Consider the following 25,468-nt stretch of genomic DNA (forward strand, 5'->3'; position numbering starts at 1 on the left):
AATTTGAGATCACTATCTCCTTGCAGTCATTTATCGTGCTTATGGCAGAACATATGCCTGAATGAGTAGAACAGAGCTCTAGAACGGCGGGCTACAGCAACAAGTTGTGATCACAGGAGATTCAAAACTTGTGGCCTCAGACACGAAAAGACAGGAGAGGGAGAGGGCCTGCATACGAGATCATGGTGCATGATAGAGGAAGAGAGAATGATGCTACCCAGGGGGAAAAGAGGGCCTGCACATAGAGCAATGCAGAGGGAGGACCTGCACAGTTACTGAATGAACTGTGCCCGAAGAAATAGTAAGAGTGCAAGAAGGGAAGGCAGCCTAGGAAGGGAGAGGAAGACTTGCACTGCGGAGAGGGAGGCTGCAGAGGCAGGGAGAGAAGAGGGCATATGCAGGAGAACAGGGAATATGGACGGTTAAAGCCAAAGAAGGGAGAGCCAGCTCATGAAGTCATGAGAGGCTCGACAGATGGCAGACGGGAAAGCAGGCTTGCTAAGTGGAAGAGGGAGGGTTCTGGATATTCATTGATCTGACAGATTGGCCTGAAACAAAATTCAGAAAGAAATTGTGAGAAACTCATATTATGAAAGTCGTGCAGTTAGGCTTTTGACACATGTTTACATCATTAAGCTAGTAATGCCTAATAACTATCAGCCTTTAAGTCTTTTTCTGCTCCTTCCAAGCACCTAAGTCAATTAACAACATCAGAATCAGTTTTCTAAAAAAATATCAATTTGCTGCATTCTTCACAGAGATTATGTTCAAATATCAATGTAGAGTTAAATCAGGCACCTTGAGCACACCATGAGCATTTGTGTCCCTGCCTGCAATAGCACAGATATATCCATCTTTTGTTCTTTTATATTCATCGCTCGGCCACCATCTCAACATGGTGATAGGACCTTTGTAGGATCCTAAATCAACTTTAGATAAGGGCATGGATGAGTATTTGATCTCTCTAAATTCTCCATTCTCAGATAAAGCCTTCAATCTGAGGGTTTCAGGAATGCTCCATAGCAAAATGTCTCCATCACTGTAACCAGCTGCAAAAATACCTCCCTTTGGACATGCCCAACACACAGAAGTAAGTTCTTTGAGCCCCTGTTGTTGTTCTTTTGGTGAAAGCTCCAACATCTTTTCTGCATTTTGTCCCTCCTTTGAGATCCCAGAAAGGGTAACAAGCTGAGATTCTGTGCCACCACGCACTGCAAGAGCTTGACTTTCATGGAGCGCCCATAAGACAGAAAATCCATTTCTATACGAAATCAAAACCCTACAAAAGGATGCCATAACAAAGTGGTCAGGTGAGCTTGATGTAATGAAAATGCTATTTGAACGTGTGCATAAAAAATATATAGTAGCTTAATACTCATTCCTGGACAGGAAAATCTTGGAAGGCTATGCACTTTGGAAAGCAAACATAATATCAAGTGATTTTATCACTAAATTAACACAATGCAGACTAGATCCTGATAAAAAGAGAACACTGCTCTAGCCAAGGTTTGCTTTAGTAACACTCAACACCTTGAAAAGTTTTCAAAAGTAAATTGAGGCAGATGCGATCATTTGCATTGATATTTCCTTCCCAACCATATGTATTCATGGTGGAACTTCCTGAAGTACCAGTCCAATGGAACATCTTCAAGCTTTGCAAGGAAGATATGTTGCTGGATCTCATCACTGGGACAATAACATTGTGGGATTGTGCAGGAAGCACAATGGTCCATAGATTATGAAACCATTTGCAACACTTCTTTAACCATGCATTTTAAAGAATATTAACACCTGCTCTTATTTAGGTTACAATTAGCAAAGACAATACATCCATTAATTTACATGTAGGTCCTCATAATTCTGCTGTGAAAAGGTCATATATGCATCGCTAATGTACAACATAAGAAATTGTAGTCTTAGTCAATTTATAGATTTTATTCTTCTCCTTTCATGAACATGTAAAGTGTAAATTGAGGAGTAGGGCACATAGTGCTTGACCTGCTCCTCCTTGCTAGCTTCTCCACCATCAATGCCCCTCCCTCCCAGCTCACCCTTTCCCTTCCGCCCTCCAGCTTCCCCTCTCCTACCCTTCCACCTCTGCTTGTCTCCTGCAAGCCTGAGGGTCCCCCCCGCTTCCCTCTCCTTCCCTTCCACCCTTTTCTAATTCCCCCGACCCTGTGGATAAGCACACAGCCCCCTGGGCTTGTTTGCGGCTGCAAGGAGCAGAGCCTCCAAGAGACAGTCACCACCCCAGGTTTTCATATCTGGGCCTCAGGCCCTTTTTTTGCCCTCTTCCTTTTTCTCGGGACTTCAACGTCCATCCCCCCGGCCCTCTCAATCCCACTTCATGATGGATTTTTGGTGCATCTTTAGGTCCACGCAAACACCCCGCCCCCCAGTCCTCTCAACCGGTGGGGAAATCTGTGGGTTTCTTTCCAATCTCCTTTCAGCCTTCCCACCTTTCACGTCCCTGTCTCTCGGGGCCCTTTTCCCTACACTTGGTCCTCCCCCCCTAAGGAATGTCCTGCTGTCTCCAAGCATTTCCAACTGTCTTGGGTTTTGTACAGTGCCCCACCCCATCCTACCTTCCCCTCCTGGGTTTTGTACAGCTCCATCTGTCTTGGGTTTTGTACAGTGCCTCACCCCATCCTATCTTGCCCTCCTACTTCCTCCTATCACTCACACCTTCTTTCTTGTTCTTCTTTCCTGCCTTCAATCCAGCTAGCAGGTTAGCGATCTTGTTTGACCTTCCAATAGTTTCTATCAAAAGCGCAAGTAGTATAGAGCTATTCTTCCCCATTGGGACATGTCCTCCCCTCTTTTGGGAGGAAGGTGACTGAAAAAGGGCTAAGGCCTGCCTATCAACCCCAGTGGGCTAGGGAAACCCAACTTCCTGTGGGAGTGTGGCCAGGAAAAAATGAAACAAGCCTTCGCGAGATGGCCCATCTCCCTATAGCTTAAGCACTGATGTTGTAATCCTGGGGACCTTTAATCCTTTGGTGCAACTCTCCTCAAGTCCCCAGCTGTCTTGGAAGGGAGAATCTAGGTCTGCAACAATAAACCGTATCTTTTCTACTCCATCGCCCATACGTGCCAAAGCTGCTGCCATGGGGAGTCTACCCGCCAGCCCTCATGGATGGGCCAAGACCTGTTCCATATGTTCTAGCCACACTCCCACAGGAAGATGGGCCATCTAGCTGCTCACAATACCCCAATGTAAGAGAGGGATCCCGTTTCCATGGAGCCCATAGATGTAGACAGAGCAGCACAGCGAGAGGAGCCAGCACTACCCTGTCCACCTCACAATACCCCAATGTAAGAGAGGGATCCCGTCTCCATGCAGACCACAGATGTAGACAAGCAGCGAGAGGAGCCAGAACCATCCCGTCAACCTCACCTCATACGCCTGTTGGCCCACTTTATGAGCCCCCTCTTCGTCAGACCACAGCCCCTAGCACCTAGCCTCCTCACGAGCAACTCGTACCCATTCATCTCTGGTCACATTGGTCAACCGACCTCACTCCAAGGTTCGCTTGTCCACCCTTAGATATCACGATGATGCTAATCCAACCCTTGGAAGGTTGACACAATTGAGATGGTGGGAATTGCAACCTATCCTTTCTAGGGCTTCAACTATGCAACCTCTAGGAGAGACACCCTCTTTGAACTATAGATAAAGAGCACTTGATGAACATGTCAAGACTGTGGTGGAGTAGCATTGGGCCCTTTGGGTCAAGCACAAGCCTAGGGCCATGTTAAGCTTTCTTTCTCATAGGTTGATACTAGGGCTGGATGCCTTTTGATTGTGATGCGAGTGGAAGCAAATAAGCAATTGAGCGGAGTTACCCATAGGTCACTAAACCAAATCTCTCACAAGTTGGATGTAACTCCTCTGATCTTCATGTGGTGGAAAACATGTACAAGAGCACCAGATGATATTTACAAGTTGTGGAGGCCAGATGCATGGAGTAGTACTTGCATTACCTCACAGGATCACACTAAGGTGATAGGATGATGAGGAAGGTCTTCCAACTATTGGAGAGACCACCTCCCTCTATAGGTAGCCCTTCCAAGCCAAGGAGTCCATGCCTTTAGTAAAGGCCTTCCAAGAGGAGATTTGGGCTCACTTTGCCTCAATAATCACAGCCCATGATGGAATGGACCATTGGAGGCTCCCTTCAAATATAGCATGATGGCTGAGACTTTAAAGTCCCTACAGGTGTAGAAATGACAGACCCTCTCAAATCTTCTTAGTATTGGGACTTGATTGTGGCATCCCACTCCACCATGCATTTCATGGGATTGTTTTCTCTTTCCTATTGGTAAATATGCTTGATCCCAAGGGGACAATCAATCAATATTCGGAGACGGATCACTCTCCTAGACATAACCTACAAGATCCTAGCCAACATCTTGAGCCTGTACCTTCGTTCATTTTTCCCCAACATCATTTAGAACATCCAGATTGGATTTGTTCAAGAGACGAGTATCTTGGAAAACATCTTCTGTTTCTATAAGGCTGCCAATTGGTGCAACAAGAATGTCAACCCCTTGCAATCCTTCTATTGCTTTGAAAAAGGCATAGGACAAGGTGGATCCTCCTAGAAGGAAATATTTGAAGACTAGGCTTAATGTGATTGATCAATGGCCTCATCGCTATAAATAGGCTGCTCCAATCATCACTCGTAGTGGGCTACACAGAGGAGGCCTTTTTCTCTCACTCATACCTCAATAGTGTAGGGTCTCCCACTAGTTGCTCTTTGTAGAAGAGGCTTTGAGGTACTTTCTTTGATCATCAGAGGCAAGGCTGATTGGGATGTGCCTTCTACCAATGAAAAGAACATCGAAACTCTTTAAGTTTTTGTAGATGACTCTACTGCTAGCCTGGCAGTACACTAGAAGAATACTACTTGGTTTCTTGTGCCAAGATCATTCACATATACAATCTTTCACCTAGGGGAGAGATATGGACTCCCAAAGGTGAGACCAGAAGCTGCCTTGGTTGCCAAGTTGGATTGATATCTCCGTAGAGCAACACGTGGCCCATGCACCATAGGCTATTATATACCTCAGTAGCCAAAGGACCGCCTCAAACTATTGCACATATGAGGGGATCTGACGACGGATCAAGGAGATGTAGGCATCCATTCCAAAGGCTTGGAGACATGGCTTGAGACGGTGGGAGGATGTGGACTCATTGGCCGGAAGACTCGTCAAGGGTTAAGAGTCCATATCTACTATATGGCCTATCACTACAAATGCTGCGAGGATGTCCTTGCTACGGGTCTGAGGGTAACCATGGTTAGCTAGGATTTCAAGTTCATGTCCTCACTAGTCTTATACAGTATGAGACCTCATGGGTCCCTTCAGCTAGAGGCCATCCCTCATTCCAGACATTAAACCCCAACTTTTCCAGAGAACAGTGCTTGGAGGCCATTCCAACAGCCCGGACATCTTGGTAGCACAATGCAGCCCAGATGGGAGGGGGGGAGGCCAATAGATCTAATGCGCTACCACATTTCTCAACATTTGGATGGATATCATATACACCTTTCGCTTGATTTGGGAGCAAGGTACAGACGATTGCAAGGAGGCCATGGAGCAGCATCAGCACTTCTGCAAGGCTTGACGTGCAACCATCTTCATCATTTTCGCAAATTGAGAAATCTGTTAGTTCTAAGCCCTATTCAGCTGGTTCCAAGGTGAAGCAGGCTGCAAGGCAGCCAGTTTCCTGTTAGTGCCTCACAAATAGTTGACATCTATCATTTTCTAAGATTTTGCTCGAAGGTGCACTCATTTCTAGGGCAAAAAAGTTATCATAACTGAGGTTTATTCACAATAGAAGGTAATCATTTGGGGAGAAATAATTAAACAGGGATATCGTACCTTAATATACTAGTTTCAATTCATACTGCTTCGTATCAACATCAAACAGTCTCTAAGAGGATGCTTCCTAACCAACATATTTTATATTATAATCATTATGAGAGATTAAGCCAACAATTTATACATAAGGGAGTTTCATGATTTAAGAATATCACATGCCCACACACACACACACACATGAGAGAGAGAAAGAAAGTCTATTAACGTCCATGGGAGACCAAGAGTTCTATGGGAAAACGTGAAACCCAACTAGTACAAGAGCTTAGGGAGGGCACAGGGCAGCTTCCAAGTAGTGCAAAGGCAGCTCCATTTTATTTAAAGTACCTACGTGATAATCTAGCTAAAACATATGTAGATATAGCTGGCCATACATCAGTTAAGACTGAGAGTCTTTTGGTTTTGATTTAAACTCTTTAATGAGTGCTACTCCTTCACGATAGACTGCCCATTTACCGTCCTTCCTCGCAGCCCGAACCTTTGCTAATTCATTTGCCTTATCCTTCGGTTAAGCTCGTGTGAGTTCTTCGGCTATACATATCTTAGTCCCTTCCAGCTTATGAGAGAGAGAGAGAGAGAGAGAGAGAGAGAGAGAGAAGCTGACATGTCTGATATACAGATTATAACTCATGAATAAATTTTGCTTAAAATACGTAACAGAATGAAGAAGTTATGATTCAAGATAGAGATCTCATGCAAAGTGCTGCTAGGAAAGTGTGACACCAAGCATCTGAGACGAATGGCACATATTAAAATAACAAGGGAGCTTGAGGATTAATAGGAGGGTCCAAGTGTACCTCTCATGCTCTGAACTTGGCTGTGGTAGAACTCCAATCACTGAGACTGTATCAGAACCTGTAGCAACTGTTCCTGCAAAGAGTTTTGACAGACCCAAAGGTTTACTAAGCAGTACATATGCACAGGGTTATATAAAGATGGAGATGAGTATCGGAAGATATGAAAGGATATCAGTGACCATGATTAGCTATATGCAAATTTTGGTAAGCAACAGATCTACAGAAAAACCTGGCAACATTCTAAAAATGACCTTTATATGTGAGCATCAATTAAGAAACAGACATTCAGTTAATGCTTGGCCAAAACTAGAAGACATTTAAAAATGTTAAGCTACCAACACCTAAGGCAAGGATTTCTATGTATATAAAGAAAGCTAAAACTCAATCAAGGAGAAGAGGCTGCTGAAGAACAAAGAAACAGAACAGAGCGTGAGTCACTCCCTTTGCATCACCTGGCTTTCAGATTATCTAGGTCACATAGACTTGGAGGCAAAAATGCCGAAGATAACCGTTGTATTTCAGGGTAATAATTTGTTATTAAAAAATTATTTTCAAGTTGTGGTTGCAGCAAGTGGTCATGAAAATTTGGTATCAGATCCTATGAATTCGACGAGCCTAGAGCCATTTCTAGTTCTAGACCATCATTGCACAGCTCGATGACCATCATTGTCATGTTCTTGGTTCCATCTAGTAGTCACTCACCTTTCCTCCATGGGGGGGTGTTAGGAAATGCAGTCAAGATGAGTCAATTTGGTGTGTTCTAGTGAGTTCTAGTCTAGTGTGTCGGATGTCCTATGGATGCCATGTGTCACATTGGGAGTTATCCCATGTGCATTGGTGTTCATATGTGTGTGTGCTCTATATACATGTTTTGACGTAATATTGTTTTCCATAAGTTTGTTAAGGGCATATTAGTCAAGGTCTTTGATGTGTTTAAGACAATTGGATGGTTCAATAGACCAATGTGCATATTCATACTAGGGACATATAAATAGTCATGTGCCCAGGGGCAAGAAATGACTAATGGACTTTAATGTGAATTCCTAGAGGACATGAAAAGTTAAGTGCACATATTTGTAATCAGCAGCAGGATAACCATTTGTTTTGGGTGTCACCAATTGGTATTTCTCCCAAGAAATAAAGAGGAGTCTTTGTCAGATTTACTACAGTCAAAGAAAGTTGACTTTGGTTAACTAGAATAAGGTTTACTATTTTTACTTTTGCTTTGCATTGGTAAAAGAGAACTGTGGGGACACCCACAAGGGACTAGTATTAGTCCAAGAACTAGGAATGCATGCATTTCACTGACCTCTAATGGGTTAAAGTGTTGGGAACTTACTTGTGCAATGTGTAGGACCTAAGAGTGTGCAAAAAGGACCCAAGAGTGAGGAGAAAAGCATAAAAAAGCAGGTCCCATGAGGCCTAAAGCATGAACAAGGTGGCACCTCTTTAAAAGGAGGACCCACTAGATTTAAAAAAAGCGCCAAAAGCACCAAAAGCTTAAAAAGTTTGGCTTTATGTAAAAGTATCTTTTAGAAACCAAGCCCTAGCATTTTGCTAGGCCAAGTCCATAAAAGAAAGGCCCCAGGCCTCCTAGATTCATTCAAGGGTTGTACTAAGCTTCATGCTCTTCTTAGAGCTAGTTGTACAAAGTATTTTCTATTGCAATAAATGAAGGCACATGGCATGGAGGAACGGGATGGAAAGGCAATTGGAAAGGCAAATGGAAAGAGAAAATGAAGATGAAAAGTGCAAGGCAATGATAATATAAATCTTGATGTAGACTCATCTAATGTGACACACCTATCAAAGCCAATACATGGCTCCCACAATACATCCCCCTCCTGCTGGCTCCAAGGACTAAGTAGGGACATGGAGCCACACACCATAAATATAAAAGCAACACATAATTTTAGGAGGACTATCCAAGGCAGAGAACCTTTATTGACTCAATGGCATAGGACTCATTATTACAATCATTTTTAGGGGACTACCCAAGGCAGAGTACCCAATCACACAACATCAAAAAAAATACAGATCTCTCGAAATGAGAGATGTCCTCCGCACAACTGCTGGATAAAGGTGTATGCACATCTTGAATCCAAGTGCTGATGAAGATCTCGGCATGAATGCCCTCTAAGAATCTGTCGGTGAAGGCCATGGGAGTAGCTGAGTGGAGCAATCACATCATGACTCCCAAAAAGTCGAGCTGAGAGTTACTAATAACAGGTAGAAGTCCTCAGTTTTAAGAAATTTTGCTGAATTTAGCAAAACCCCCAAATAGATATATAAATCACTGATGAATCTTCTCAAATTTCACAAAATGCCAAGTGTTTACATCAATTCTGATCAAGGAAAGGGGAAATCAGAAAAGCCAAAAAAATTTTATGAGAAGATGGTGCAGGAAAAGAGGTGTTGATCTGTTCAAGAATCAACAGAGCTGATAGCAAATTCTCAGCAATTCAGTGCATCGAGAAGATTCATAGTTAGTTGTGGATGCTGTCAATGACAAGATGCATCAAACCAACGTTCAGTTTTTTATTATTTAAATAATGATTGTTCAATATCCTCTATCGAATCTAGTCTCTTGCCATTGTGTCATTGAGCCATTGTTGATGCTTGCTGAATCAGCGAAGAGTGAGCTCACTCTTGATTGGCAAGGAGAAGCATCCACTCAAAATGGCCTTGTGGTGATATTGTGACGATCCCAAAAACCAACAACCAGAACACGTACGTTTAATCAAATATCAATAGCCAGAACGCAAGTTGGAAACGCCGGACACCCGAGCCAACGAAAATGTCTTTCAAACCTATTCTGATAAACACAGATCAAGACTGTGTCCACCAACAGGGAGTAACCTTGTTCAGAATCTGTATAATCACAATCCTTTCTGTAAGATAGGAGACAACCTGTTTTGGGAAGATTGGAGGCAATGGCCAAGTGATAGGAATCGCCCCGATGACCCATCTCAATAGGTCCACGAATCCTTCAGCAGATGCACGACCAACAACAAATTCTCTCCTTCAGTACGATTGGTAGATGGCAATTGGTGAGGATGAGACCAGCTGGCAGGTAGCTTGTAGGAAGCATTGCCCAATAGCTCCATGGTGAGGTAAAGGAAGAGCGCTACCTTTCCAGAGGAAAGAGGGAGAACAACTTCTCTTTCTTGGCCTCTTCACCTCAATCCCTTGGAAGAGCAAGAAGGGAGAGGGCTAGCTCTGATTCCACATGAAGGCACATGGCATGGAGGAACGAAATGGAAAGGCAAATGGAAAAAGAAAATGAAGATGAAAAGTGCGCAAGGCAATGATAACCAAAAAGACCTTCAAGGGGGTCCAGTCCTTATTTCTAGGCCCTAGTATTGTGCATGCTGCGTCTAGTTCGTCTTTCCCTCTGTTCTATCGCAAAGAATCTTTGAGATAGGTGCTGCAATTCTGCTTTTCAGATTTCAGTTTCTATCGTGAAGTTCTTGGGAAATATTGCAAAAATATTACGTGGAAGTAGCAATCTATGTTGTTTCTCTCCCTCTCTCAGTTCATTTTAATTCCTAGAAGAAATATCAAGTGGGAAAGACATTCATCCTCTCGTCATCTTTGATGACGTGCTTCCAATATCTTGCCCAGAATTCTCGCAGCAAAAAGCACTTGCTTCTCTCAAAAAGCATATGCTTCTCCCAAAAAGCACGTACATTTCACAAAAAGCAACCACTTTTTGTGCACACGCAGCCCTCTTTTCTCCAAAGCGGCGTAAAAAGCAGTAAAAGCAGCAAAAAGCAATGAAAAGCAGCAAAAACCAGCAGTTGCTATTTCGTCTTTCTCATCATGGATGCGGCCTCTCAGCCCTCACAAGTACAAGTGCCTAAGCAATATTGCGAGTTGAAGGGGGGGAAGGTCCCAAGATGAGGATTCCTATCGAGAACTATTGGCTGAATTGGCTTTAAGAGAGAACCACTTCTTAGTGAAAGCTTGTCATTGGACAAAGTGCTTTCAAAGATGTTATGGGACATCTAAAGCTACGTATTGCTCTCATGTTATGGAGTTTGATTTCTCTTTATTTAAAGATCTAACCCGTGTATCTTATTACAAGGAAAGAAGTGTGTGGTCGCCTTGATTGTTTTAGGAATCAAAAGCCAAGCACACAAGATTGCTTATACATACATATGTGGTCCTAAAGTATTCCTTGATGGGACAAGCTAGCTATTCCGAGTTATATTTCAGTTTTGGAGGATTCCAAGTTTTGGTACACGAGCGAATAGTCTCTATTAGTATGGAACCAGTTTTTGTGACCTATGTGGTCAAGGGTATGGACTATTTGTTTAGTCTCATCAAAGTTTTGTATACACAGTACCAGGACAAAAGAATCTCAAAGTTGTTATATCCAGTTTATGGGTTTGAGCAGCTTATGCCAAAGAGGAGAAGTGTCAGAGACTACTTGTATATCTTTTATGAGTTGAAGAGTTAGATCCATGACAGATTCAAGATTAGACCCTATTTGAGGGTAGTATGTTCAAAGTTTGCAAGTTACTGGTCATGCACCTGATTTTATGATCTTCAATAAGGGAATTGAGTTATGATAACTAGTTATGATAATCAGTTATGTTCTTATGGAAGATGAGATGATCAAGTCTCTGATCCTTTATGGCAGGATTCCATGTGGTCATTATTGACCAAGTATTTCAGTTTCGAGTTATATTATCCCAATTCCAGAGCAGTTTCAGTTATGATATTCAGTTTTCTTGTTTTCTTGTTACGGAGCATGACATGCTCAAGTATCAGCCCTCAATATGGAAGCATTTTATGGTCAGTATTGACCCAATATTTTCTTTAGGATTCTATTATTTAATAGTTTCCAACGGGATTTTTTATATACAAGAACTCTAATGGTTTCTCATGGATTATTATGGCAAAAAAGACACCATTTTACAATTCATTTGTTAGTTATATGTCCTTTTGGAAAGTTTAAGAACCCTCCAAGTTTATGTCTGACCAGCATGGTAAGTGTTTGGTAGGAAGATATTTTATGTATAAGGAAGCACTAGATCAATGAATAAAATTGCAAATCTTCTCCAATGCATAGTTCTTTCCGAAGGAACTTCCAAGTTGAGCTTTACATACTTGGAAGAGTATCGGTATGGAGTTCATCACTTCATTAAAAATATTTAAGTGGATTCTCAAAGAAAGAGGATATGGAAAGATTCCAAGAAACAGTTTGATTAAGGCTAAGTATCTCTTTGATGTCGATAAAGTTTGCCTTACGAAGATCTAACCCTTGTATGGCAATACAAGGAGAAAAGTGGACTGTTTTCTTGAACACCTCTCATGAATGAGAAGCCAATGAGTATGATATGCCCAAATATTGGCCATGTGATTTATGGCTTCCTTTTTATTCGGATTTAAGATGGAGTTGCAGCCAAAGAAGCCAAGGGGGATTGATGAGGGGCGCTGTTGGAACTTATTTGTGCAATGTGTAGGACCTAGAGAGTGCAAAAAGGACCCAAGAGTGGGGAGAAAAGCATAAAAAAGAAAGTCCCATGAGGCCTAAAAGCATGGACAAGGGGCTACCTCTTTAAAAGGACCCATTAGATTTTAAAAAACAAAGAAAGCCTAAAAATTTTGGTTTTATGTAAAAGTAGCTTTTAGAAAGAAGGCCCCCAAGCATAGAACGCACCTGCTCGACGACATGCTGCTGCTCCTGCTGCCCTCCTTCTTGCTCCCCTCCTTGCTGCCCCCTCCTTCCCCTCCCTGCTTCTCCTCCCTCCCCTCCCCTCTACCTTCTGCTCCCCCCACCTCCCCCTCCAACTCCCCTCCCTCGCTGCTGCAGCCCCCCCGCGCTCCCTCCTCCCCCCCTGCGCGCTGCCTCCTCCCCCCCTGCGCGCAGCCTCTTCCCTCCCCTCCCTCCTACCTGCTGCTCCCCCTACCTCCTCCCCCGACTCCCCTCCCTCTCTGCTGCAGCCCCCCCTGCGCGCTGCCTCCTCCCTCCCGCGCGCAGCCCCTCCCCCCTCCCCCCTGCCTCCCCCCCTGGCTCCCCTCTCTCGCTGCTGCAGCCCCCCCCCGCGCTGCTGCAACCTCCCCTTGCGCGCTGCCTCCTCCCCCGCGCTCTGCCTCCTCCCTCCTTCCTCCTAACTGCTACTCCCCCTGCCCTCTCCCCCCCCCCCCCCTCTCTCCTCCACTCCTCCTCTCCTCTATCCCCCCCTCCTCTCCTCTCCCTCCTCCTTGCTGCCCCCCCCTATCCCCTTGCTGATTCCTCCTCTGCTCATCCTCTCTCTCCCTCCTTCCTTTAACCCTCTCCCCTCATCTGGAGTACCCTATTCTCCGTTAGGGGTCTCTTGGGCTTCAGGAAAGCGGACGGAGTTCTCCCTTGCATTTGAATCGGCCTTTTTCACCTCGATTGACGAATGGGTTCCCACTCAGTCAATCCGTTACCGCCCACACCGGCCGTGAGAACCATCACTTTCTCAAAAGACGAGCTACAACAGTTGCAAAAGGATTTGGAGCATGAGTGTTCCACGACTCTCTTCGCACGCATTCATGGATCCCACCCCTCCAGGTCACAAGCTAGAGATTGGATGCTTGCGGCACTTCCCCAGGAGCTCGCCCCCCACCTTAAGGATGTTTGTTTGTTGGGACGAGGTTTCTTTCAGGTGTGCATAGATTCCCTAGACGTCACGAGAGTCCTGCTACAGGCCGGGTTTCTATTTCTAGGCTGCAAGAGGATTTTTTTGTTTCCCTTTCAACTGGGCTTTAACCCAGTTGAAGAGGACAAGCAGGGAGTTTCTGTTTTCATCAGGTTCCCTGGTCTCCCCTCAGTTTATCACCAGCTTCTTTCAATTATTGGAGAGAGGTTTGGTGTGGAAGCAGAGATCCCCCCTCTTCCTGGCGAGCCCTCTTTGGCTGCTGAGGTGGTCAGGATGGATGGGGTACCCAGGGTTAGGGTCATTGTCCACGACCCTAATATTTCAAACGACCACATCATGCTATAGCGACCTGATGGGTCTTTCTTCCATCAGAAATTTGAGGTTGCAAGTCGGCAGGACCACTGCAGGATTTGCAGATCCTCGGGGCACTTCATGTCACGGGGCGTGAAATTCTAAGTACTTTAATGTACTACAAGACCGTGATAACTTTGGTTTTAAAAGTCCAAGCATGGGCTTAATAATGTGTAATTAAATGCGGCATGGTGCCTAGCACATAAGCGTAATTAATCCCTAGGCCCAAAGGCATTCCAAGGAATTAAAAGAGTGGTTGTTGGAAAATGACGATGTGGCATTTTTAATGGACCCCCTACGGGGCCATGTACCTTCAGTGGCCCCCCTAGAGTTCCAGGTGGCTCTAGTGCCTTCTACATGCTCCTTTGTCATTTCTGGACCTTCCTGGGCCTTCTAAACTTCACATGTGTGGTTTTCTCTCTCATCTTCTCTCTTTGTTGAGATTTTGGACTGGTTTTTCAGCCTCCTTCAGCTAAATTACGTTTTTCTTCATAACTCCTCACCCGTTTGGATTCCTCAAAAATCGTTTGGCCCGATGGCTTCCCCTCTGCCTCCCCTTCGTAGTGATATGCTTTTCCCTCCGTGCCTTTGGTAGAACGGGCTGAGCTGAGCACTTCTTTTGCTGGTCCAATTTGCAAAAGTGGTTTTTTCTGGACCTTTTTGCTTCTACCGCCTCCTGGGCCTCTCCTCTTGCAAAGCTATAGCTTTCTGTTGAATTTCGAGTGGTCCCACGTGCTGGTTGACTAGTTTTTCTCAGTTTTGGAGGACTTTCTGGCGATGAAACTTCTCCAAAACCTTCTCAATGCATTCCTCTCTGAAGCGCGCTTCTTTTGAGCCCAAGAACTCCCATTTCTTCGTGATAGAAGTGCTTCTTTTCGCATTTTTCAGTGGAATTCTTGCTGGTCGGCTCTTGTAAATGCTCTTTCTTCATGCCTTTGCAATCCTCTTTGGTTGAGAATGCAATTGGGCATTGGCTAATATGTCCTCTTGGCGATTGAGGACTTGGTTTGAGTTTTCAGGGCTTGGTGAGTTGTGATTTTGCTGCTGCAATGCCATAAGCTATTGGTTGGCCTCGTGTGCCGCCTCTTTCTTGGCTCACAGGTGCCCAGGCAGTGCTCCATGAGTCATTCTTTGGTTGGGTACTTTGCTGATTTTATTTTGGAGCTTTGAAAAGCTTTGTGAATGCCATCTGGAAACCACTCAAAGAGAGCGCAGCTAGGGTGCAGTGTGATTGCATCTAGACAGCCAATGGAATTGCACTCCGAAAAGAGAATGCCTTTGGATTGAGCCTATGGGTTAAGTGCACTTATGTGATGGTGTTCTATGCTTGAAAGCCTGGCGAAGACTTAGTGAATTGGGGCTGCGTGCTCAGTTGCAGGGAAGGTCTCCCAGATGCAACTTGTAATCATTTCACTCTGAAATATAAAGAAATACTGAAAGGGGTGCCACGGTGTTTGGGACCAATCGGGTGCACTTGTCTATGTTTGTTGAGCAGGGGCATTCTAGCCTCCATCCCTTTTTCAGTGGTTTTGTTTGTGAACAAATGGGTAAATGCCAAATGGTTAATGGTTGTGATATATGCTTTGTGAGCTGTAAATAAGTGCTGAAGTGATTAAAGGTTTAGTTCCACTGCCCTCTGAGTGATTAGAGGCCGTTTTCATTGGTTCCATTGCCGGGATACCACACACTCTTTCTCAAGAGGTGGGCCTCGGTAGTTTGGTGGAAGGATATTTGCTGCACTTTTTGACAGCTGAATATTACAACCATAAACATGGTGAGTACCCATGAGCAAGAGAGCTGCACAACTCCTCAAAGGAGAAGGCAGGAAAGCCTTAATGATCCAGCTAGTGTACAGCTGCAGGGAGCACAACAAATGCCTTTTGAGCAGGCCACACATGAAGCTACAACTGAGCTCAACGGTGATACTAGTTCTAGAAGTGAGCCAGATGATGCTACTATGTTGAATGCACAGCTTGCAAATGCAGTGACAGCTTTGACTCAGCTGACTCAAAATTTGGCTCAGATTGTGCAAACAAATGCCAAGAAAAAGAAGAAATCAAGAAAGCACAAGCACGGAAAGAGTGAGTACATACATGCATCAGCTTCTCATGGCAAACCGCACACTCATGCATCAGTTTCCCAAGGGGAACAGCCATCAAAAATGACTCAGAAAGTGACTTCCAAGAGAGAGAAATCACCCAAAAGAGCACTTGAGAAAGAGGTACAAAAAGTACAGCCAGTGCAACAGTATGAGCAGCCAGCACAAGGCCTTGGTTTGGGTACTTCTACTCCTCAAAATAATAATGTGCAGTCCATAAATGTGGCTCAACCACCTCAGCCATATTTGAGGCAGCAACCTGAATATTTTGGTACAGATTCTATCTTTGATGCTATGTTGATTTCACCGCCAATTGGGCATAGAAAGCAAGCCATGTATGACAATGTGGGAATGCAGCTAGGCATGCAAGCCACAGCATATGCTCCCATGCCTAATGTTCAGCCAAGCATGGCTCTCCCTAGTGAAGGGAATGCTGCAAATATACAGCCATCTTTGGGACAGCCAATATCAAATGTATATAAAGAATTTAAGGATGGTGGTTCTCATGTCAAGTTTGAGACATATAATGGAGTACAGGAAGGGTACAAAGCCCTCACATTCCTTCAACAGTTTGATGCTGCATTTCTTGGGGGTTTGTTTACAGAAGCATCCAAGATGAGGAAGGTTGCCACATTTTTGAAAGGCAATGCACTTAAGTGGTACACCAACCTTATGCTTCATGGAGATGCACCTGCTACTTGGCTGGAATTTAAGCAAGTGTTCTATTCTACTTGGCTTACTCCAACTTTTGAAGTTGAAGTACTTCCACACTGGCATGACTTGTCATACAAACTTTGCAAGAATCTTGATGATTACACCCAGAGGTTTTGGGATGTTTTGCTGCCATTGAGCTCTTATAGGCATGTTTCTTTGAAAGAGAAAATAGAGAGGTATTGTTGTGGATTGCCTAGTAAAGGCGCTATAATATTTTGATCTTTAACTAGCTCCGAGCTAGCTCCATGTGTAAGTATTTGCAAGAATTTGGGCTTTATGGACAGCAAGAAAGAAGACAACAAACGGGCTGCCAAACACCAAGATAAGGACATCAAATCTGAAAATAAAAATTATGGCAAACGACCGTTTCAAAAGGGAGGAAAAGCCCAATTCAAAGCTGGTCAAAGGCGTGGACAGCCTAATAAACAGCCCCGTATCAAGTTATTTGATGAAGAGAAAAAGTCACTCATGGAGCAAAACAAATGTTTTATATGCAAAGGAGAGGGACACCGCTCTTATGATTGCCCATCCAAGAAAAGAGACAAGTCAGATGATGATAAGAATGGTGATAAACAGGCTGATCGAAAGGGCAAAAGGCCTAAACCTTCCGCAGGACTTCTTCCAGATGTGGTTGGGAGTTTGCCACATGCACATGATGAAGAGGAAATGAAAAAGACTGAGATGTGCAAAGCATGGGGAAAAATCAGAAATCAGAATTGTTTGTTTTTCTTTGATTCTGGGGCAAAGGCGAATTTCATAACTCCTGATATGGCAGGAAGGCTTGGCATCAAGCCTAAGGAAATGGGGCCATCCGGCATATGTGATATGGCCAACCCTGAACTCAACACACTGTCACTCCTATCATTGGCAAGTTGAGGATGCATATCCAGGGATATCAAGATGCAGAGGACTTCTACATTATGCCTTTGCCAGAGTGTGATGCTTTGCTTGGGATGCCTTGGATGTACAGGGTGGGGGCTAATGTGCAAATGAGAAACAAGAAGATTTCTTTAACTCATAGAGGCAAAAATCATGTACTTGATGTAAAGTTGAAAGGGGAGTCCATCCCTGTATTTCAGCTTCTTGTATTTCCAATGTAATAAAGCGTCATATTTCAGCGTACTTGATTTTTGTCAAAGAGGACAGCCAACCAGTTCAGGAAGGCTCTACTCTTTCTGCTTTAGATAGAGAAAGGGCTGCTTTTATTTCAGATTTTCAGGATTGTTTCTCAAATGCACTTCCTCAAGAATTACCTCCCAAGAGGCCCAAGCATCATCAAATTGATATAATTCCAGGAATCTCACCACCTAATATACCTCCCTATCGTGTCAGTAAGGCACAATAAGAAGAGATAATGTCACAAGTGAAGGAACTCTTGGAAAAGGAATTAATACAGCCAAGTAACTCTCCTTACTGTTCCCCTGTGTTGCTTGTGCAAAAGAAGGATGGCAGTTGGAGAATGTGTATTGATTATAGGGCTTTGAATAAAGTCACAATTAAGAAACGTTTTCCAATTCCACGCATTGATGATATATTGGATCCGTTGGAAGGTTCCTCAATGTTCAGTCGTATTGACCTCAAAAGTGGATACCATCAGATAAGGATACGGCCTGAAGATGTCTACAAGACTGCCTTCCGCACTTCATTTGGCTTATATGAGTTCCTTGTGATGCCTTTTGGTTTGACTAATGCACCTACCACTTTCAATAGAATGATGGACTGAATTTTTAGAGCACACAGAAAGTTTGTGGGCACTTTCTTCGATGACATCATTGTGTTCTCTAAAAATGAGCAGGAGCACAGGAAACACCTCACTATTGTGTTTCAAGAGTTGAAAAGACACAAGCTATTAATAAACACCAAGAAAAGTGAGTTCTTTATGCATGAGATTCATTTTCTCGGTCATATAGTGTCAAAGGATGGAGTCAAGATGGATCCTGCAAAAGTTGAGGCCGTAAGCAGTTGGCCAATTTTGAAAAATCTGCATGAAGTCAGAAGCTTTCTTGGGTTGTGTTCATACTATCGGAGGTTTATAAAGTACTTTGCAGAAATTGCTTCTCCTTTGCATGCTTTACAAAAGAAAGCTGTACCGTTTCGGTGGGGACCAAAGGAAAATGCAGCTTTTGAAGAGCTGAAGCAAAAGTTGTGTTCTGAACCCGTTATTATCTTGCCAGATCTTGCAAAACCCTTTGCTGTAACTTGTGATGCATGTGCGAACAGCATAGGAGGCACTTTGATGCAGGATGGCAGAGTGGTTGCATATGAGAGTAGAGTTCTCAAAGATGCTGAATTATACTTGCAGACATACGAGAAGGAAATGTTAGCAGTGATACATGCTACCTCCTTCAGCTGAATTCCATTTTTCTTCATAACTCCTCACCCGTTTGGATTCCTCGACTTCCGTTTGGCCCGATGGCTTCCCCTCTGCCTCCCCTTCATAGTGATATGTTTTTCCCTCTGTGCGTTTGGTAGAACGGGCAGAGCTGAGCACTTCTTTTCCTGGTCGAATTTGCAAAAGTGGCTTTTTCTGGACCTTTTTGCTTCTACCGCCTCCTGGGCCTCTCCTCTTGCAAAGCTACAGCTTTCTGTTGAATTTCGAGTGGTCCCACACGCTGGTTGACTGGTTTTTCTCAGTTTTGGAGAACTTTCCAGCGATGAAACTTCTCCAAAACCTTCTCAATGCATTCCTCTCTGAAGCACTCTTCTTTTGAGCCCAAGAACTCCCATTTCTTCATGACAGAAGTGCTTCTTTTCGCATTTTTCAGTGGAATTCTTGCTGGTCGGCTCTTGTAAATGCTCTTTCTTCATGCCTTTGCACTCCTCTTTGGCTGAGAATGCAATTGGGCATTGGCTACTATGTCCTCTTGGCGATTGAGGACTTGGTTCGAGTTTTCATGGCTTGGTGAGTTTGATTTTGCTGCTGCAATTTCTTTTTGCCATAAGCTATTGGTTGGCCTCGTGTGCCGCCTCTTTCTTGGCTCACAGGTGCCCAGGCAGTGCTCCATGAGTCATTCTTTGGTTGGGTACTTTGCTAATTTTATTTTGGAGCTTTGAAAAGCTTTGTGAATGCCATCTAGAAACCACTCAAAGAGAGTGCAGCTAGGGTGTAGTGTAATTGCATCTGGACAGCCAATGGAATTGCACTCGGAAAAGAGAATGCCTTTGGATTGAGCCTATGGGTTAAGTGCACTTATATGATGGTGTTCTATGCTTGAAAGCCTGGCGAAGGCTTAGTGAATTGGGGCTGCATGCTCAGTTGCAGGGAAGGTCTCCCAGATGCAACTTGTAATCACTTCACTTTGAAATATAAAGAAATACTGAAAGGGAAGCCACGGTGTTTGGGGCCACTCGGGTGCACTTGTCTATGTTTGTTGAGCATGGGCATTCTAGCCTCCATCACTTTTTCAGTGGTTTTGTTTGTGAACAAATGGGTAAATGCCAAATGGTGATCATGCAATGGTTAATGGTTGTGATATATGCTTTGTGAGCTGTAAATAAGTATTGAAGTGATTAAAGGTTTAGTTCCACTACCCTCTGAGTGATTAGAGGCCGGTTTCACTTCGCCAGAGATTGCCCAAAGAAGAAAAAGAGGCCAAGAAAGCAACCAGCTCGTACTATCTTACGACAGAGAGCAGGAGTAGGACCTACCACTCCACACGCACCGCCTCAAACACGGGCTCCCCCCCCTCCTAGGGCTACTTGAGTCCCTTCTGCAGCCTGTACCACCTCTGGCCCACTGTGGGTTCCGGTCGCGGTTAGGCCCTCTACTTCAGATCACACATCCATCGCTTCAGAGGCTACCCCCTTGGAGCCTTGGGAGGAGACTAGTGTTCAGGAGCCTTGTTCGACTCCACCCCAGGATCAGGCTGTACCTTCCTCAGCAGCCCAGGTTGTTGGCACCTCATCCGTAATACTTCTTGATTAGGACTCAGTACAGGTGCCTCCTTTTGTGGATAGAGGGAAGGGGATCTTACATTCTATCCCTGCTTTGGTAGGAATCCTTCGCACCCCCTCCCTAGGACTGGCTCAGCGGAACTCCCTTTCTGCTCTGGAGGACTTCTCTGACCTCCCAGATGATGATTTTGTACCATCCACTTTCGGAGAGCCAGTTATCGGTATCCCTCTTGAGAGATCTTTCTCTCTCTCACCTGTGGACTTTCCTCCCCTTGGACCTCGTGTGTATGGTAGGAGGTCAACTCCAGTGGAGGGTTCTTTTTCCGCCAGCAGGTCGGGTAAGGTACTCCAACCCGCTTCCTCCCACCAATGAGGATAGCCACTTGGAATATACAGGGATTGGGCGGCATCCCTCATCGCCGTTGCAGACAGATGATTAGGAATTAGCTCCATCCAGGTGTTTCAAGTGGTTCCCTAGACATGCTTTTCCTTCAGGAACACAAACTGGATGTCAGACATTTGCTCCAAGTCAGGTAAGCTTCTTTCAGGCCGAACTTTTTGGCTTCTTGCGTTGGGAACCATAGGAGGTACATGCATATCAGTTTCAGATTCTATTCTACCTCTGATCATTGGACACGGTACCATAACCCCCTCCATGGCCCAATGGGTTTTACTTCTAATTAACGGACGTAAGGTTGGTTTCCTCAACCTCTATGCTCCGAACAACACAGGGGACCGCGTTCTATTTTGAGAAGAGTTGCTCTCGTGGACTGCTGACATTGCAGATTCGTGGATTATTGGAGGTGACTTTAACATGGTTGAGGCACCTTCTGATAAGCAAGGAGGTAGAGAAGGTGGCATTCATTCCCTCGACAGAGCAGCTTGGGATGCCTTCTTCTTCAGGTTTAGTGGCAGAGATGTTTGGTCAGATGATGCATTTCATGTTCAGTCTCCGTCACTTCTATTTTCATGGTCGAACCATAGGGTACAGATGCCTATCCATGCCCGGATTGACAAATTCTATGTGGATGACTGGGCTCTTGATAGAGGGGGGACAGTTTGCATTGCACCTGGTGTTTCCACTTCCGAACATTTTCCGGTAGTCTTGTCCATCTCAGAGCCCCATCTGAGAGGACGGTCTCACAATATCAGGGTCCCTGATGCCTTATACACGGATGAGACCCTCACAGAGGCAATCTTGGAGATCTGGGTTTCTCACATGCACGAGGGGCTGGCCGGTCCTTCACATGTGGCCACAGAACTTGCCAGTATCAGCGACTTTTATCACTCCGTTGCTAGTGCTCGGCGAGGTGAGGTACTCAGGCGGGAGATTGGTATCTGGCGGTAGTTGGTAGCCTTGCTGAGGGAGGAGCAGAAACGACCATATGATGCTTGGGTACAGGAGCGCCTTGCTATGGCAAGGACTCACTTGCAGACATTGCTTGATTAGAGAGCAGAGTATGCCTTCCATGCACAGGAGTCCTTTTGGATACAGATGGGAGGGAGAGTCAATAAACACTTTTTCTTTACACTTGGTCCTAGACATAGTAGAGAGAGTGTCACGCAGCTTATTAGGGCAAATGCCCTGGTTCCGATGGTCTTACTCCTTTTTTGCAGCCTTTAGGGATATGATAGGTGATCATATTACTTCAGCCCTACAGGGCATTTGGGACTCGGATGAGATGCCTGACTCACTGACCGAGGGACTCATACACCTTATCTCAAAAGGTGGCAACAGGAATTTTGTATCCCATTGGAGACCCATCACTCTTTTGGGCACTCTGTACAAAATCTTGGCCAAGGCGATTAGCATCCGGTTGCAGCCCCTTCTTCCAGACCTCATCCATGATACTCAGACAGGCTTTGTGCATGGCTGGAGCATATTTGATAATATATTTTCCTTTTGGGAAGCCACAGGGTGGGCTATGCAGAGCGGGCAGAGACTGGCAGTTCCACTCCTGGACTTTGAGAAAGCCTATGACAGAGTAGATTGGGGTTTTCTTGAGGGCACTCTTCTACGGTTTGGATTTTCAGATGCATGGATTAGAGGGGTGGTCTCTCTTTACAGATCAGCCCACAGCCTAGTTTTGATTGGAGGGGTAAGGGATGACAGGTTTTAGATTTCCAGATCAGTTCGTCAGGGATGCCCTTTAGCCCCCTTCCTCTTTCTCTTTGTGGCAGAAGCTATCGGTATCTTCCTTAGATCTCAAGCTGAGCTTTATGGGTTGAGATTGCCCTTGAGACAGGAGCAGAAGCTTCTTAACTATGAGTTGGCCGATGACACTGCTATTTTTATTGAGGCCTCTTCACAGTCACTTGATTCTTTCCGGACAGCCTTGGATATTTTTTCCTCAGCTGCAGGGGCACACATCAATTGGCATAAATCCTTTGGCTTTTGGATCAGTGATGAGAACACTCCAGGCTGGGGAGTTGACATTGGCTTTTCTTGGATTCGGAGGGGTGTTCTTGTTAGGTATTTGGGATGTCCAGTAGGATTGGGCATCTCTCCAGCATAGCAATTTGCCCCAGTAATAGAAAGTATAAGGAAAAAGCTCCTTTTTTGGAGATCAGCCAAACTCGACCTTGCCTCTAGAGTTCTGGTAGTGAACCAGGTTCTCTTGGCCACCGCCTGGTTTGTGTGTTCTTGCTGGTGCCGGTCTAGGGATCGCATCACTCAGCTCATAAGACCAATCAGGAATTTTCTATGGAGTGGATTGGATCGCACGGCAGATGTTGCAACGAGGGTGGCCTGGGAGAGCATTATTCTCCCTACATGGGAAGGGGGAGGGGACTCATGCCTGGAGGGAACCCGGACTTGCAGTGCAAGGCATTGCTTTGTAAGGTTGTGGTGAGGGGACTCATGCCTGGGTAGGAACCTTGGAAGGATTTCTTTTTTGGACGCATTCAGGCTTGCACACCTACCTTAGGAGATGATTGGGTGGACAGCCCTCGTTGGATTTTTTCTTCCGCCTCTCAGGTATCCTGCCTCTCCTCTCATCCTCAAAGCTTGGGGGAGCTTCAAGAACACTCTTCGAAGGGTTCCGCCCTCTATCCTTGAAGAGATTGATAGGAAGTCGATCATTTGGAACGATAGTATACTTGATGAGCATGGCAAACCTCTGGGCACTTCCCATTATATGCAGTGGTCTGCATGGGAGAGAGGCCCCGCCTACACAATAGGCACTTGGAAGGCTTTTATTAGGCTACCTGAGGATCAGAGACTACAATCCGTGAGTCACCTAAGAGGGGTAGCACGAAGGATTCAGCAGATAGATGCAGCCATCCCGGTGGAATGGACAGTTGAGGTGCCTATTACTTCCACCACTTGGATGGGAGCTTTTTCGAGGACAGTAGTTCCTCTATAGGTAATCGCTCTTCGAGGTTTCGGGGAGGATGCTTTGGCCTTTGACGTTGGGGATGGAGGTATACTCTCTAGATCCACGGATGATATTCTTCTAGAGGTTGCCTTGGTCGCATGGTTATCCCTTACTGGGCCGCATGTGTTTTATGAGGGTGAGCCTTCCTCTTGGGCACTCTGGATCCGCCGACAAGAGATAGAGCCCTGCTCTCTTCAGGATGTACCACATATTCCTTTCAGAGCTTCACATGTTTCAGTGGACACCTCTTGGGAGATTTTGGCTAGCATTTCCTCTTGGCACATTTGGAGAGCTAGATGCACAGAGGCCTTGGATGACACCCAGATACACCCATCATAGGTGTTCACGGGTATTTAGAGTGACATGGTTCACACTTTGATAGCCATATGGGCTAGCATGCAGGGCCCTTCACGGGCAGCCTCTTCTAGGAGGACTGTATTTCTTCGAGTTTGGAGGGGTTCTCCCTTTTTCTCAGAGGTTGCTACCGGATTGAGATGGCACTATCAGCTCCAATCCTTTCTTTTTGGCTCTTGAGCTTTTCATGCATTGCATGGTGTATCCCGTATTCCCGTATGGAGCTTGCTCTAACGGTTTTCTTTAATACTTAATAGAAGTCTCTTTTTTGCAAAAAAAAAAAAAGAAAGAATGCCCTAGCTTTTTGCTAGCCTACTCCATAAAAGAAAGGCCCAGGCCTCCCAGATTCATTCAAGAGTTGTACTCAGCTTCATGTTCTTCCCAAAGCCAGTTGTACAAAGTATTTTCTATTGCAATAAAGACCTTCGGGGGGGTCCAGCCCTTATTTTTGGGCCGTAGTGTTGCGCATACTGCGTCTCCTTCTTCTCTCCCTCTATTCTATTGCAAAGAATATTTGAGATAAGTGCAGCAATTCTGATTTTCAGATTTCAGTTTGTGTTCTTTAATTTCTATCGCGAAGTTCTTGTTAAATATTGCAAAAATATTACGTGATTTTCATTGCTCTCGCTATTTCATTTCCATTTCATTATGTCTCTCTTTGAGTATTATTATCTCTCTCCCTAGCCCACCCTCTCTCTCTCTCTGTGTCCACCATGCACCTTCATGTGGTATCAGAGCTTCCTTTCCTACCTTTCCCTTCTCCATGATCAATCTAGAGGATGAGGGGAGCCCGCAAATGAAAGCCATCCTCTCCTCCATGATTGAGCTTCCTTCCACTCCTTTCTTCCCATCTTATTCTTTTTTCCTAACTTCGCCTCACCTTCGGAAGCTATGGAGCTTGGTTTGCTGCCCACAAAGGAGAAACTCAGTCACCATTCTTGTGGCAAGAATGGGCATTAGTGGACCTCTTCGTAGTGAAAAAGACAGCCCGTTTTCTGCTCAAAAACAGCTCGTTTTTGCTGTTTTGGGAACGTTTTTATGAAGGAAATAGTTGCTTACTGTTGTGGAGATGTTTCACCTATTGGTCGCCCTAAAAATGACCTCACTTGGAGCCCATTTTTAAAGAAAATACCTACTTGAATAGAGTTGCTGCTACATCAACCATTGGCGTCATTATGCGTGCCATTGCTGCTCATTGCCTCTTCTCCTCCACATGAGCTGAGCTATCCTCATTTTGCCCACAAATTGCTGCTCCATCTCCTGCATGATGACATCTCTATCCTCTGCCTCTTCTGCCTTCAGTTCCAGCCCTCAATTTCATCTCTTTTCCCGCTCCTGAAGTGCTGAATACTGAAGTTGTCATTT

At 44.9% G+C, this 25,468-nt stretch overlaps 1 protein-coding gene across 1 annotated transcript in view; it reads right to left on the reverse strand.

Annotated features, from left to right (window-relative positions):
• LOC147887107 (uncharacterized) overlaps positions 1–25,468 on the reverse strand; it is a 203,402-nt gene that overhangs the window by 109,907 nt on the left and 68,027 nt on the right. The window contains exons 8-9 of the mRNA XM_087394519.1: positions 6,681–6,753; positions 799–1,279 (exon numbers count right to left, since the gene is read on the reverse strand). Of these exons, the coding sequence (XP_087250645.1) occupies positions 799–1,279; positions 6,681–6,753 (554 nt within the window). The remainder of the gene's footprint in view (positions 1–798; positions 1,280–6,680; positions 6,754–25,468) is intronic.

This window comes from Dipteris shenzhenensis, chromosome 23, assembly GCF_047967505.1.
Source record: "Dipteris shenzhenensis isolate YYH24624 ecotype China chromosome 23, Dip_SZ_1.0, whole genome shotgun sequence".
Classification (NCBI taxonomy): Eukaryota; Viridiplantae; Streptophyta; class Polypodiopsida; order Gleicheniales; family Dipteridaceae; genus Dipteris; species Dipteris shenzhenensis.